The following is a 14,935-nucleotide window of genomic DNA, read 5'->3' on the forward strand; positions in this document are numbered from 1 at the left end:
AAAGGACTGTTAATATTGCTTGATATAGACTAATGATATATCTCACCTATTTAGCACCACAGCAATTTTTGTCATAGGTTTTATATCTAAGCACAAGGTTAATGAAAAACACACATTTAATATCAGTATTTCAGTAAATCAACTTTTCCCTTTCTTTGTTTATGACCTATCACATCTTTATGGAAGAGCTTCTTGCTCATGTAATTTTTCATTTCTTTTTCCCTTGTATTTACTTAAAGACTGTGATTCAGTAAATAATGAACTAATTTAGCATTTTCATGAACTAATCTAGGACTATTCCAGAGGGAACTGTTTTGCAGATTCTTCTTGTCCCTTATTATTTTGTCTCCTAGGGAGTGAGACAGGTTAGAACACCTCATGAGAGATCAATCAGTGTTCTGCAATCAATATAAAACTGCTTTATTTATACCAATCTCTTCTTGCTGTGCAAATATATTTTCCTCATCATAATTTTCCATGGCATTAACATAGACCATACACATTGTGTTCTATCACATACTTTTGTTCTGCATTTAGGATACCAAAAAAGCTGCAATAAGTCAGTGGTTTACCATTTTTACAAACTGGTGTATGTCCACTTTTTACATTTACTCATCTATTTTTCTAGCATCCTCCTTTATATGTGCACATAAGACAGCTTTTGTATACTACTGGATTATTAAATCCTACTAATACAAATTACAGAAGTCAATGTGATGACATGAATGGATAAAGTGAAAGAAACCTTATCATAAGCACATATGTCTAATCTATTAATGTATCTCAATCTATTTATTTAAACATATACAGAAAATCTGAAATGCCTTTCAAATTAAATTAATAAATAAAGAAAGGTGTGTGGAAACTTGATTTAGCATGCTAGGCTACTTTTTCTGTGATGGGCTACCTAGCCTTCAAATACTTCCATAAGAATAGCTCTTACCCACTGTTTTATATGCAAGCCAATAATTATATAATTTGCTTAGCTCAGCTAATTCTTATATGTAACCATTTCATATTTGGTAGCAAACACCAGGAGGCATTACAAATAAATTATTGTGAATCACAATCATCCATGTAAGCATTTAAGTGGAGAAATTTGTGGGGAAAAAATAGACTATTAGTGAGGAAAATACAGTAACAGCATCATCTCATGGACCAAATATCAAGGTGTGTTTTATGAACTCACAGTGAGTCTTCAAAACACACAAGCAGTACTGAGGTCTCCTGAACTGATGTGTGGAGGCAAGCCTCACTGGTCCTAAAAGCTAGGCAAGGATGCAGCAGCATCACAACAGGGATAAGTTGAGCAGATATAAGTCAGGGCCGCGTATCTACACATCTTGAGTTTTCAGGAACACAGGTTACTTGACCTGTAATAAAGACTTTGACACAAGTGCTGCTTTGCCAAACCAACCCCCATCTCAAAGCAGCTTTTATCTGTTACAGATGTATATAAGCCCTGGTACTTCTTTTTTTTCAGTTGGAGTTCATATTGGTTGAGGGCTGAACTTCTGCCATGCTGTGTTCTCCCCTGCTGCTAAAGAAATAAACCACTTCCACCTGACCTGGATCTGCAAAATTGGCTGCATGTTGATACTGAGACAGTGCTAAGCTCTGTGCAGTCTTCATAATTCTTTCTGTATTGGATTTCCTTTGTGAACCAGGAAAAGATCTGTACAGTAAGGTAGAACAAATACAGCAGCACCTAAATCGGGTTTATTATAATTCTCACTACCTGAATATTTAAAGTGCTCATTGCCATTTATCCTAAGAGGAAATTTGTATTTCAGGTATTTTATGATCTGAAGGCGATATTCACTATGCAAATTCGCACCTAATATTTAGCAACAAACCCATTTATAAATGTTAAAAGGATAAAAGTAATCCGCAGTTATAATAAAAAAGTACACATATTGGTTCTTTATTGAATATTTTTCTGTTCTTTCAACATTTCTTTTTCACATGAGCACAGATGTCATACATCTTTCTCATTGCTGTAACTTTATGGAGAAAAAATTATGTGCCCTTTTGCAGATGATGTTGCCACAGTTATTTAGTAAAACTAACTAGTTATTTAGCAATATCTGCACCTAGAAACAGTTGTGAAATACTGAAGATCAAATATTGTATTATTTTTTAAAAAATATGGGTTATTTTATATTAGATCTAATAGCCATATTGTTCAGTCTAATACTGACATGAAAATGGAAGATACTGTGGACTTGTTAGTGCATTTCAAGTAAAAACAGCAACAAAAGCCTTTCAGAGTATATACACTTGTAACACAGCTAGCTTTTAGTTAAAATATTTCATTCCATTAAAAAAAACAGTAGATTATACTTCTTTACCAGAAATAAAGCACATCATCACAATTCTTATTGCCAACTAATAACACAAAAATACTTCAATAAAATTTCTACTATTTCGTACTTTTCTTCAGAGTAAGATGGGCATAGTATTACCTTTCTCTAGCTTCTGACAAAGTAATAATATAGTTTAAACTGCCTGCCTAGGCTTTTTCACAAGGTGATTGATATTCTGCATCAGAAAAACATGAATAATCCATAATATTTTAAACAACTACTTAGGGATGGAATACACCTGCTATTAAACTGCCTTTTTTCGTTTATTATAAAAGATGCATAACTTATAAATTAAACATAATTTCTAGAAAGTTAACACAAAGGCAAATAATGTTTTAAAATAATTTTTAATTAAAATTCTTTATGGAAATAATAATTTTAACAAAGAACTAACCCCAAACTCATTTTCCTTTCTCTAACAGTATTTTATTTTTCCTTAAATATCAGTAGATTTTCATCAGACCAAAAGTTTTGGCAGCATTTCTTGACTGACTTAGACATCACCACCCAATTTTGGAATATAAAGCTCACTATTTTCTAAAAAAGAAAACAAAAAATATAACTTTTACAAAGTAAAAAAATATCCTCTAGTACCTTTGTTGTTATCCATTCCTCCAACAGCATAAAGTGTCCCAACTGTAGATTTTCTAGGTTTAGTTCTTGGACTTTGCATAAGAGTTCTTCTCTCTGGCAAAAGATGATATTTCATGGCTTCCAGAATAAGCTTCTGGCATTCTAGGTCATCCTTAAAAAGTGCATGGTTTTCTAGGTCAGCCAAGATCTGTGAATGACATGATCATGAATCAAAAATGCTAGAATTTCATAAAAAAGCAATACCATGGAATGAGAGACGGTCACAAATTGACATCACAAGTGTTATCACTTCATTGTAGAATACATGGGTTTACAGAGCTTTTTTTTTTTTTTTAGAGAGACATGGAGGTAAATACTTTGTTGATTTTTAAAAGACTGTAGGTAACTTTTAGATCACTGTTGCACCATCCCTTAAAACTGCAATCTTATTGGTCTCTTACTGAAGACATTGGAGAAACCCCCAAAAAAACCCAAATTTTAAAAAGGAGAAGAAAACAGAAATTAAAAAGAGATTAAAAAAAAATTTAAAAAAAAGGAGTCCTCAACACAAAGTAATTAAACTACTTTGAGGCAGAAGGAATAAGACTAGAAAGGGGAGAAATTAGCATAGGAAATCTGGCCTCTAGGTTCACACAAAGCTCCTACATCTGTAACAAAGAGTACATTTCACATTAGGAAGAATTTCTTTACAGACAAAGTGGTCAACTGCTGAAAAAATCTCCCTAGAGAAGTGGTTGATGCTCTATGTCTGACAGTGTTTATGGTTTAACTTTTTGGTCAGCCTTGAAATGTTTAGGCAGTTGAACTAGATGATGTTTTAGCTCTCTTCCAACTGAAATTTATTCTATTCTGTTCTGTTCTGTTCTGTTCTGTTCTGTTCTGTAAGCTTGCAGACGCAACAGCTGAAACAAAGGAAACCACAGGAATTAGCATTTTGCATAAGCACTGCATAAATTATAAACTTACATTCGTAAGTAGTAATCCTAATATTATGTTCTCCTCCTTAGTATGTGAAAGTAAATTCTTTCATAAATAAATGTTATCTCAAAAACATACAAATAAGAAGGCTAAACCAAACAGAAAACATTTATTTTGGTCACAAAACCCATGAACTAAACACAGTGGGGTCGTTTTGACCACTTAAGTCATAAGGAAGTTAAAAGCACGAAAGCATGAGTGCAAGGACAGCTACGATCATTGAGAATAATGCTTTCAGAACACCTCACTAAACTTGGTCCAGGTTAATAGTCTTATATTAATGCTTGCAAATAAATTATTCATCAACCACAACCATGAATGTAAAAGTATATGTATGAAAGGAAAAGATACATAAGATACAAAGAGACTGAAAATGTATATACCAATATTTTTTGGAGACTTTAAATATCCTTCAGGATATTTGAATAAACTGGTCTGAATTTTTTCCTCCCAATTAATATTGAATGGCTTATATGCTTTACTTCAAATAGGCAGATTAAGTTTTTGAAAACTGTCATATCAACTTTTCATGTCTGAAGAGACAAGCACTAATCATATTTTACATGGAAAATGAGCCACCAGGTCCTTCCAAGTATTAGTTTTTCACAAATATATTTGCTATTATTTTTTAATAAAACAACATCTCTTGTATCTATTATATTCATTTTTATAGATGCATATGATTAGTTCATCAAGAAAATACTAAAACATCTTTGAAACAAAGCAGCAGAATAATAAGTGACTGGAAAAAACAATAAAAATATTGAGACTGGCTAACATCAGTTCAGCCTCAGAGAAATGTTACAGAAAAGATTTGATATTAAACTTGCTGCTCTTTTAAATTAATCACAATCTCTCATTCTGGCATCTTTTAAACTAATTGGTTTCTGCTGATCTATATGCTTCAAGGACATATTGCTTTGACCACAGGAATTCAGTAAGAGGGAGCTAATATAATAGACATAATTATGTTGAAGGTTTGCTACTCAGAAACACTTGCCTGTACCTAGATTTCAGATAATAATTTTTAAAAGAAAAAACCTCTTTTGGAAAAACAAGTTCACTAAAAGGGCAGTAATACTATGGTCAGCTTAAAGCAATGTATCCTTACATCTGTGATGTAAGTGCTTTGTGGCTGAAGGCTAAAGATGCTGGGTTGTCAAAATAGTATGAGGCAGGCAGAACAGAAACAGACACATGCAAAAAACAGAACAGACATTTATGTTTCTTGATAGCAGTATTTTTTAAAGGGGTCACTACACATGGTTAATAGCTTGTTATAAATATTTGTAAATTAATTGCATATGAAATAAAATTGCGCATGAAAACATTCTTAAACTCTGATATTTTCTCAAAGGAAGATGTCCACCTCCCAAAGCCTTCTATTTTCAATCAAAACAGGAGACCCTTAAATTTTATCAGGAAGTGCATTAAATTGTAGATCGCTCTGACATAGTTATTGAAATATATTATTATCTAACTTATACTATCCTCATGTATAACCTAATCAATTTAAATATCAGGATTCTATTATCTTCTGTCATAGCTGGTGACTGTTGACTGTAATGTTATTGCACAGAATTCAGCATTTTTATAGGTTTTCATATTTAATATTATTGAGTTAGTAGTCAGTACAAGAATAGTAGAATCATCACTGGAATTTTTACCGCATTTCTTAATGGCAGCTGAGCAACAAGAAAATGGAGTCTATGGTTAGTCCAATTTATTTTCAAAATTATTTATTTTCCCTAGTGTGTAGAGGAAAACACAATTCTTAGGCAGGTATTTAAGCTATTATTTTTCATAAATTTCCTAAGAGTACATCCTTACAATCTTGGCACCCACGATATCAGTGGAAGACACTTCAGATTGTCAAGAAATTAAAAGCAAGCAACTGTATGTTATAAAGATTTTTGCATATGTATGTGTGTTCTGATGTTAATGATTATGCAATTAGTATTACTAAATAAGAATATTAAAGTGTGCTAACAGTGGTAGTAACTACATTTCATAGTAACAGGCTAATTTATGTTTCATAATATTAAGGTTTTTATATATACTTTTTGTGATTTTTTTTTTCCCTTTGAAGTTCTCAACACACTATTCAGTAGATTAAAAATCACAGAATCACAGAACCACATAATTATTTGGATTGAAAGGGACCTTAAAGATCATCTAGAACTGACCCCCCTGCCATGGGCACAGACACCTTCCACTAGAACAGGTTGCTCAGAGCCCCATACAACCTGCTCTTGAACACTTACAGGGATGGAGCATCCACAACTTCCCTGGGCAACCTGAGCCAGTGTCCTACTATTGTCATAGTGAATCATTTCTTCCTGTCTAATCTAAATCTTCTCTCTTCTGCTTTTAAGCCATCCTCCCTTGTCCTATCATTCCATGTCCTTGTAAAAAGTCAAAGATCTGAAGACAAATCCTGTTCAGAATTTAGGCAGGATGATGTCTTCTTTTGCAAAATTATTTAAACTGCCTCTAGAACTACTGAACCAAACATTGTTTTCTGTTAACGATTAATTTAACAGAATACAGACACAACAAACTTGAGAAATCAATTTATCAGCTTCCCCTGCACAAATTTGAGGTGATATATTAAGTTGCATGTATTTTCTAATGCTTGATAGAATTAATGGAATTGAAGACAAGATTTTTTTTTATGGCAAGCTTCTTATATCAGGAAGCATCAAAGTCCAACAGCCATATTTGGTGACTTTCTATCAGACAGATACATCTTCATTTCAATGTTCCAATCTGTGCCTAGGTTTTTGAAGCAAATACCGTATCTATGAGATCTTCTAACTGAGTTGCCAGGTGTTTCAAATAAATAACTGATCATCAGTGAATACCATCCTGTCTGAAAATTCTGAGATTTCATGCCCCAACCACCAATACAGGCTGTACCTCTTTCTATCTGATTATAAATTCATTCTAGAAAACAAAACAAAACAAAAAATATCCCAAACATTTCTAAATAAACCTTTAAAAGCAGACAGAAGTCCATGCTTATTTCCCTCAAAGAAAAGTTTTACTTATTGGCTAAATTAGAAATCAAACATCAAAAAATTAACTAAGAGTCACAGTAAAAACAAAAGGAAAAAAATCTAATAGGGTAAAATATAGGCCTTTTCCCAACTGTGAAGATGGGGGAAAATATTTTTGAGAAAAATATTCATTACTGGCTCCTATCTATTCATTCTAGTACATGGGCTGACTTGTGATAAACACTGTATTTCTGAATGTCCTTGCGGCTAAACCCTCTGAGGGGGGTGGGGGGGAAAGGAAAGTTGAAATTAAAGCTACTCTTTAGAAACCAAAAGTCATATAAAGCTGTCTCATGCTGTCCTAAGTTTCAATAATCTGCTTCAGTTCTCTTCCACTCCATAGCTATCTTTCCTTATTACACCAAAATAATCAATACATGTTTATTAAATCAGGATGCACTTGATCAGGAAATTGAGTTAATAAGGATATTCCTCTGGAAACCATATTATGATCAGCTTGCTATTTCATGGCTATGCCATACTTCATTAAGAGAGAACTGTGTCTAACATTTAATGAAGATTTTTGGGTTTTGTGTAGTATTAAATTTCATACTCAAGCATATGAGCTTTATGGTAGGCAGAAAGCAACTTTCAGTTGTCTAAAAATTATCTTGGTACCTGGATGTATTCTCCCTGAAAAAAACCCTAAAGAGCACTGTGCCCTCAGAAACTTACATGCCATGTTATGTGGAACACAGGATTAGGCTTATATTCATAGTACTAATAATCATACCAGAAGAACAAAAAGCTTAATATCTTTTAAATGAACAGTGAGTAAATGAAATGCGGATTGTTATAGAACATTTTATTTAACAAAGCCCGTAAGTCTCTTTCTTGATCCACAATGTGTCTGAAGTTACTTGACAACCTTGAGTCAGAGAAACACATTACCATATGAAACAAAAATCTGAAGACGGAAAGACCTAAAGTTTGCATATTGAATGGTCCTCAAGAGAGATATTTGATTAGCCATTACTGTCTTTTCATGTGTGTTCTTCCACTTAGAGATTTGTTATGGCTGGTTATTGTTAATGATCACATAATACAGCTACAAGGAAAGAACAGAGGCTTCCGAAATGTAAGGTCATGATTGTTCTTTATACAGATTAAAATGAAAAGCAAATAAAGGGTTTGTATAAATTCCTGGAAAATATAAAAAAATACTTCTTAAAAATATATAATACTGTTAAAAAAGTTCTCAGTCCACATTCACAATCTTCTAATGCTGCTCCAGATGTTAGGAAACACTCAGCAACCGGAGAAAACTTAATTAGAAGAATCTTTCTATCTGTCCAAATGTGGTAGAAAAAGATGTCGACATTCCTACATCACTGCATTGGTATATGAATGGAAGTATTTAAGTTGCCTAATGTGGAGATAGGAATAATTTGTTTGACACTTTGTATTTTCTGTATATAAGACAACTTCAATAAATGCCTGTAAATACTATTATAAGTGCAGATTTCAACTTAATTCCTTGATATTCTGATTAAAACCTCATATGTCATTGTCATATGTCTATTGTAAGAATTATCAGTTTGGCTATTTATGCTCCATTGCGAACACAAAAGGAAGGAAAAAAAAAAAAAAAAAGAGTTCCCCACTAAGTCCTACTTCTTTTTTACAAAACCAACAATCTCCTAACTACTTCTGTTGGATACAAGCACTCTTATTATAAATATTAATTGATTCATAATGTTTAAATGTTGGATTCTTATATTAAAACTTTTGAGCCTATGAGTTAAATAAATAAAAAAGTGAGTTAATTGAGTGAGTTAATGGCTTTTTGTTTGTTTGTTTGTTTGTTTAATCTTATGAGATTGTTGAAACGCTCCATTTTCAAGAGAGCTGAACATAGGTTCTGCAACTGTCAATTGACTAGCATTTGTAATTTACATTTTTCATAGGTAAATTGATCTTGGAGACAGTAGGCTTTTCTGGACCATTCTGCAATGTTTGTCAATAGTTTCGTTACTTCCATTTCAACTAAAACCTTGATGTCAAACAATTATTTCCACTTAAACTAGACCTTATCGGTAGAAATAACAGTATGCTGAGCTAATATTATTGACAGCATATCAAATGGATCTACTTCTGTATGAACACACTTGGTCATGCATCAATTAATTCAGGATTCTGCCTGAACAAATGTAACTAAGTCTTCTCTGGGATTAAAATGATGCTTGATACAAACAAGATCTTTGGTTTAGTCTGCAAGTATAGAATACACATCAGATATTATTAAAAACTTAAATAAAATTGATTGTAGATAATTTAAATGTTAATCTCTCTAAGAAGGTTTAAATGAGAAGTAATAAGTTTTCACATGAACTGTGATTTTATTATTATAAATCTTGTTATAAATTAGCTAGAAAAGAGTGAATGTTGCTTTTCATGACTAAGTAATAAAGTACTTTCTTTTCTAGAAGTAATGCAAGTTTTTGTTTTGTTTCAGGATTTTTTGGTTTTGTTTTTGTTTGGGTTTTTTTAAAATTGTTTGTTTTTAATTAAAAATCCAATGAATTTGAGAAATTAAACAGCATACCAAAGGTGATGCCTTTTTTTCTGGAAGGCATGATATGCTTTGCTCAAATCAATTTGACTATCCAATGCAGAGTCTCAATTTTTTATCTAAATTAACACATTCCAGATGATTCCCAAACCTCACTATATTAAGTTTTATCCTAAATAGGTTTTTTCTACTTAATGTTACTAAGTATATTAGGAAAATCATACTGAAAATTCTGAAAATTAATATAAGAACAAGGAAAACTCAGACTTAGCACTTACTACTAGGAAGTATGATGTTACAAGTAATTCTGAGTTGACCACTCACAAATCAGTCTTCAGAAATAGGCATTTTTTTAAAGTCCATGTAAGTTTGTCACACTTATGCTAATTATTTAGCAGGCATTACAAGGAGAATCAATTTAATTACTTGACTCCCTGACATACACCCAAGAACTAGTGTACATGCTAACATGTACAATGAGAAAGGTGCATGAGCAGGCTTCCAATGACAAGACACAATATCAAATATTACCAAACTCTGCCTGCCTCGCTTGCCTTGTATCAAAAAATAAAAGTAAGTTTTTATATGGAAGTGCTTACATGCTTGAAAAAGTGGATAAAAGCTTCTTAGTATCAACAGTAACCCACTAATAGGGGATAGTGCTAAAATAATTTTCTTTCTTTGCCCAAGGCAAAAATGAGAGAAATTTATTAATTTTATTTCAGAAAAGTACTGCAAAACAGAATTAAAATTATTTTACTTTAATTTTTGCTCTCACAAAACTAAGTGAATTTCCTGCTGAACATTTATACTTGAAAAGCTTTGATTAAGAGTATAATGGTTGAAATGCAAGATATTCATTTAAATGCCTACATAAGAACTTTTAATTATTCCTACTAATATTACTAACTATCCTCAATGAGAATTGAAGAAAATACTTCAGTCATCAATAGTATTTTCTAATAAGGAAAAATATATATATTTTTAATACACATGTAACATTAATTATTAATTAAAAATATTAAGGCAATAGAAATGAGAACAGCAGCCTGTTTGCACTGTTTACGTGAGAAAATGAAAGTATTTTGGGCTATTGATTAAGCATGTATTATTAACATGTTTAAGAATTATATTCAGAGAACAGCAAAGAGAGCAAAAATTTTAAAGTATAGATTGAAATTTAGAAAAAGACAGAAATTAAATATCTATTTGAAAATTGGGTCAGTTTTGTACATAAACAATTCACTTAATTTTTGCATAGAATATATGACAACTTCAAAGATTATCTAATTGTTGATTTCCTACAAGTACATTTTAGCAGTTCTTTTAACTTTGTTTTTTAAATTATTTGCCCTGGTTTGAACCAGAATGAAGCCAATTTTCCTTTTACTGTTTGTTTGTTGTTTGTTGGTTTTTTTTTCAGTGAACTCTCTTTTAAGCAGCACACTTGCTGAAAGTAGCAAATCAACTTTTTGAGCTAGTGGACTGATAATGCTCAGTGTTTATAATTAACCGCTGAGAGACCAAAGACACTTTGCTCCACTTTGTTGAATCTACTACTTCAGACACTGAAGGAGCAGATTAGTTGTATCTACAGCTCTTCCATAGGGAGGAACAGACTAGACAGACAGCAAAATTGGCTAGAGTTATGCCATTCACATATATATATGTAATAGTATAAATTGGGGGATCACTGAAGTTAAGTCTTCCTTCTTCTTCTTCCCTTCTCTTCCGTCTATGGCCAGCATCCGGGGAAGACTCTGCCTATCCATCACTTTTGATCCCTAGGCCTGGGAGTTCCTGACCCTCACCACTCTACTCTCAGCTCCTGTTTTGCTCTGCCTATATCACTGGAAGCGGTTCATGACATTTTGAAACTGCTCACAGCTAAGAAGAGTGTGTATTTTCATAGGTACCTATTTTATTTTATCATTAGTATTTAATTAAAGCTGTCTAGTTTAGTTTTCAATCCAGAAAGTCTCTCTCCTTATTCTCTCTCTCCTTCCCTACTTGGGTGGGAGGGGAAGGGGATTGAGAGCATTATTTTTGCTGGTTTAATTGCTGATCCTGAATCAAACTGTAACATTACTATATTTTAAAGGGAAAATAAGGATCTATTGCAGTCATAAAAAATATTTTCCACTATTTTTTTTTTGCTTTAAGGATTTGCTAAGGTATTACCAAGAGTGTCTATCCAGTTCCTGATTTACAAATAGAATTTAACTTAAGTACACTATCCTCCTAAATGTAGATATCACAAGGTCACAAACTGGTAACCTATCAAGCTGAAATTTATATTCCATTTCTAAATCTCATTTTATTCAACTGAACATTAGCAATATAACACTTAAAGATCTTTTGGTTTTGCTATAAATTGAATTAATTGAGCTAGATCTGACATAATGATCTACTTCACTCACTTGACTGTTTTTTAATTAGGGACCTTAAATTGATTTTTTTTCTTTAATTTTTGCTTGTTCTTAAAACAACTGTTTCAAATATTGTCTTAAAAATAAAATAATGAAGTACAGTTTAATAATTTCTTTAATTTAGCATGTCTCATTTTGTTTTCTACCATTTTATTTGAGCTCACTGAACATTCTGGATCTGTTCAGGATTCTTTTTTATACATGTTTAATTATTTCAGTAACCTGTTTTAGTTCAGAGATTATTTCCATGAATTTTTCTGTAGTAACACAAATATTCAGTACATGAAAGTCAGTATTTTTGTTGCTCAAGGACTAAATTATTCATAATGTGTGAGTTACTCAGACCAGCTGCTCAACCAGCTCACAAAGAAAAAGACTATACTGAATCCCTCCGAGAAATTTTACTTCTCAGAGAAAGATTACTTTCTCCTCAGCAATAAGATGCAGCAGAGTTAAGGAATTTTAAGAAAATCTAGACAAGTCCTTTGTGGAAGCACATGGCTAATTATTTCTATTACAAGTAATTTATGTTAAGATTTACTGCTTGGGCACAACAGACTATCATTATTCTGTGTCTGATCTGTCTGTGCATGCAGGTGGTAAGACTGCAAAGAGAATAGTCACATAGCAATAACGGTGAATGGTCTTGGAATGGAATTTTGGAAAGAAATCTGATTGTTTTCTGTCTAACATGTGAACTCTGGCATCTACAAAGCTGGTGTTTCTGGTGATTATAATCACTGGCAAAGAAAATATGTTCAGTATTTAACTGATTTGTAATTCCAAATTTTTCTCCATACAGTAAAAATAATTTCAGATTCCGAAGAAATTTTAAACTGGCTTTCTACCCTCCAGCTATAATTCTTAGTCGTCCTTACCCCTCCTCCACATCAGGGTACAAAAACCAACCAACCAAAAAAAAATAATATAGCACAGTTGAAGTTTTTGCCTTTAACATATAATTAGGTTACCAAAATGAATGTAACAGAAAAACAAAAATCACACACACATTCTGAGGCTTTACATTTGATATACAAATGAATAAATTGTTTTTCTTCCCCAATCTCTTGAACGAACTAGCTAATTGGATTGGAATATTAATTGGCAGCATCCGTGGTAAGCAGTTAAACTATGGTGATGAAACCACCTTCACAACACGAACACTTCCCCAAAGCTTTTGATTTAATGAGCCTATCTATTAAAATCTTCAATATAATTTTCTGTAAGGGGTCCTTTTTATCCTTTATCACACTATTCAAACTTTAATTTCAACTTCATTTGTATATATGTCCAAACTTTTTTTGCACACACACTGACTTATTGGACCACTGGTCTTTATTTTCAGATTAAACCCCATCTTAAAGTAAATACCGATCTCATATGTTAGATACTTACTTTCTGGATATCTAAAGTTAGGTGAGATTAATCTTTCTTAGAGTACGTTGTTTTATTAATTCTCTAATTCTTGAAGAAAAAAATAACATAATTCTGAGGCCCATGCATATTTTGAAATACTAAAATTCTAAAGTTCAAATTGCATTCATAAAGAAGACGAAAAAAAAATTACATTTGAAAAGGAAAAGTAAAAAAAATACCCCAATACTCAAATCAACACAAAAGTTGGGCTATGACAAAATATTCTTATTGTCTATTCTCCTTTGGTTCAAAGGCAGGTGTTTTTATTTTAAGCTCTTCTGAATCTTTTGTTTTATTATTATTCTAAAGGTTATACATAAAATAGAAGTTTAAGTGAAAGCATAACAGGTCCCAACAAATGGAACACAAACACTATTCAGTAAATCACAGAATTATAGAATTTTTTTAGTTGGAAGGGACATTAAAGATTATTGAGTTCCAACTCTCCTGCATGGGCAGGGACACCTCCCATTAGAACAGGCTGCTCAGAGCCCCATCCAACCTGCCCTTGAACACCTCCAGGGATGGAGCCCACACAGCATCTCTGGGCAGCCTGTTCCAGTGTCTCACCACCCTTACACTGAAGAATTTACGCCTGATCTCTAACTTAAATCTCTCTTCTTTCAGCTTAAAAACATTAACCCTTGTCCTCTCACTGAAAGCCCCTGAAAAAGCCCGTCCCCAGCTTTCCTGTAGGCCCCCTTCAGATACTGGAAGGCCACTATGAGATCACTCCAGAGCTTTCTCTTCTTCAGGCTGAACAACCCCAACTCCTTCAGCCTGTCCTCATAAGACAGGTGCTCTAGCCCTCGGATCATTTTTGTGGCCCTTCTCTAGACATGTTCCAACAGGTCCACATCTTTACTGTGCTGGGGACATCAGAGCTGGACGCAGTATTCTAGGAGAGGTCTCACCAGGGCAGAGTAGAGGGGCATAATCACCTCTCTTGATCTGCCAGCCACACTTCTTTTGATACAGCCCAGAATGGAGTTGCCCTCTGGATGTGACCATCTAGCCAGTTCCTTATCCACTAAACAGTCCATCCATCAAACCTCTGTCTCTCCAATTTAGTGAAAAGGATGTTGTGGGGGATGGTAACAAAGGCCTTGCAGAAGTCCACATAGATGACAACCACTCCTTTTCCCTGGCTGACTGATGCAGTGACTTCGTTGTAGAAAGCCACTAGGTTGGTTAGGCAGGATTTGCTTCTGGTAAAGCCACGCTGACTGTCCTGATCACCTCCTTGTCATGCACATATCTTAGCACGTCTTAATAGCTAATAACCTGCAGTTGAAAATCACTGGGTATTTTGTTTTATTTTCTATAGTTACCTGTTAACTGTAGTTAACTGTAGCCTACTAAAATGGATGTTACTGTGAGAAAACTTCTATAGGGAGTAACTACAAAGAAATGGAATACAAAAGTATAATCTTCTCCCTAAATCATGTTTTCCTCTTTCAAATATCATCTTCAGGTTTCAGAAACAGGTAAAACTATGGGTAAGAAAACCTCACATAGAAAGGGAACTATCCATTTAAACACCTTTTCCTCATAGGGTAGTTCAAAGATAAATATTAAAAA

The 14,935-nt window shown here is 33.1% G+C and overlaps 1 protein-coding gene across 1 annotated transcript in view; it reads right to left on the reverse strand.

Moving 5' to 3' along the window:
• KLHL1 (kelch like family member 1) overlaps nt 1-14,935 on the reverse strand; it is a 195,796-nt gene that overhangs the window by 58,508 nt on the left and 122,353 nt on the right. Inside the window, exon 6 of the mRNA XM_051607919.1 lies at nt 2,961-3,147. Within this exon, the coding sequence (XP_051463879.1) occupies nt 2,961-3,147 (187 nt within the window). The remainder of the gene's footprint in view (nt 1-2,960; nt 3,148-14,935) is intronic.

This window comes from Apus apus, chromosome 1 (assembly GCF_020740795.1).
Source record: "Apus apus isolate bApuApu2 chromosome 1, bApuApu2.pri.cur, whole genome shotgun sequence".
Taxonomy (NCBI): domain Eukaryota; kingdom Metazoa; phylum Chordata; class Aves; order Apodiformes; family Apodidae; genus Apus; species Apus apus.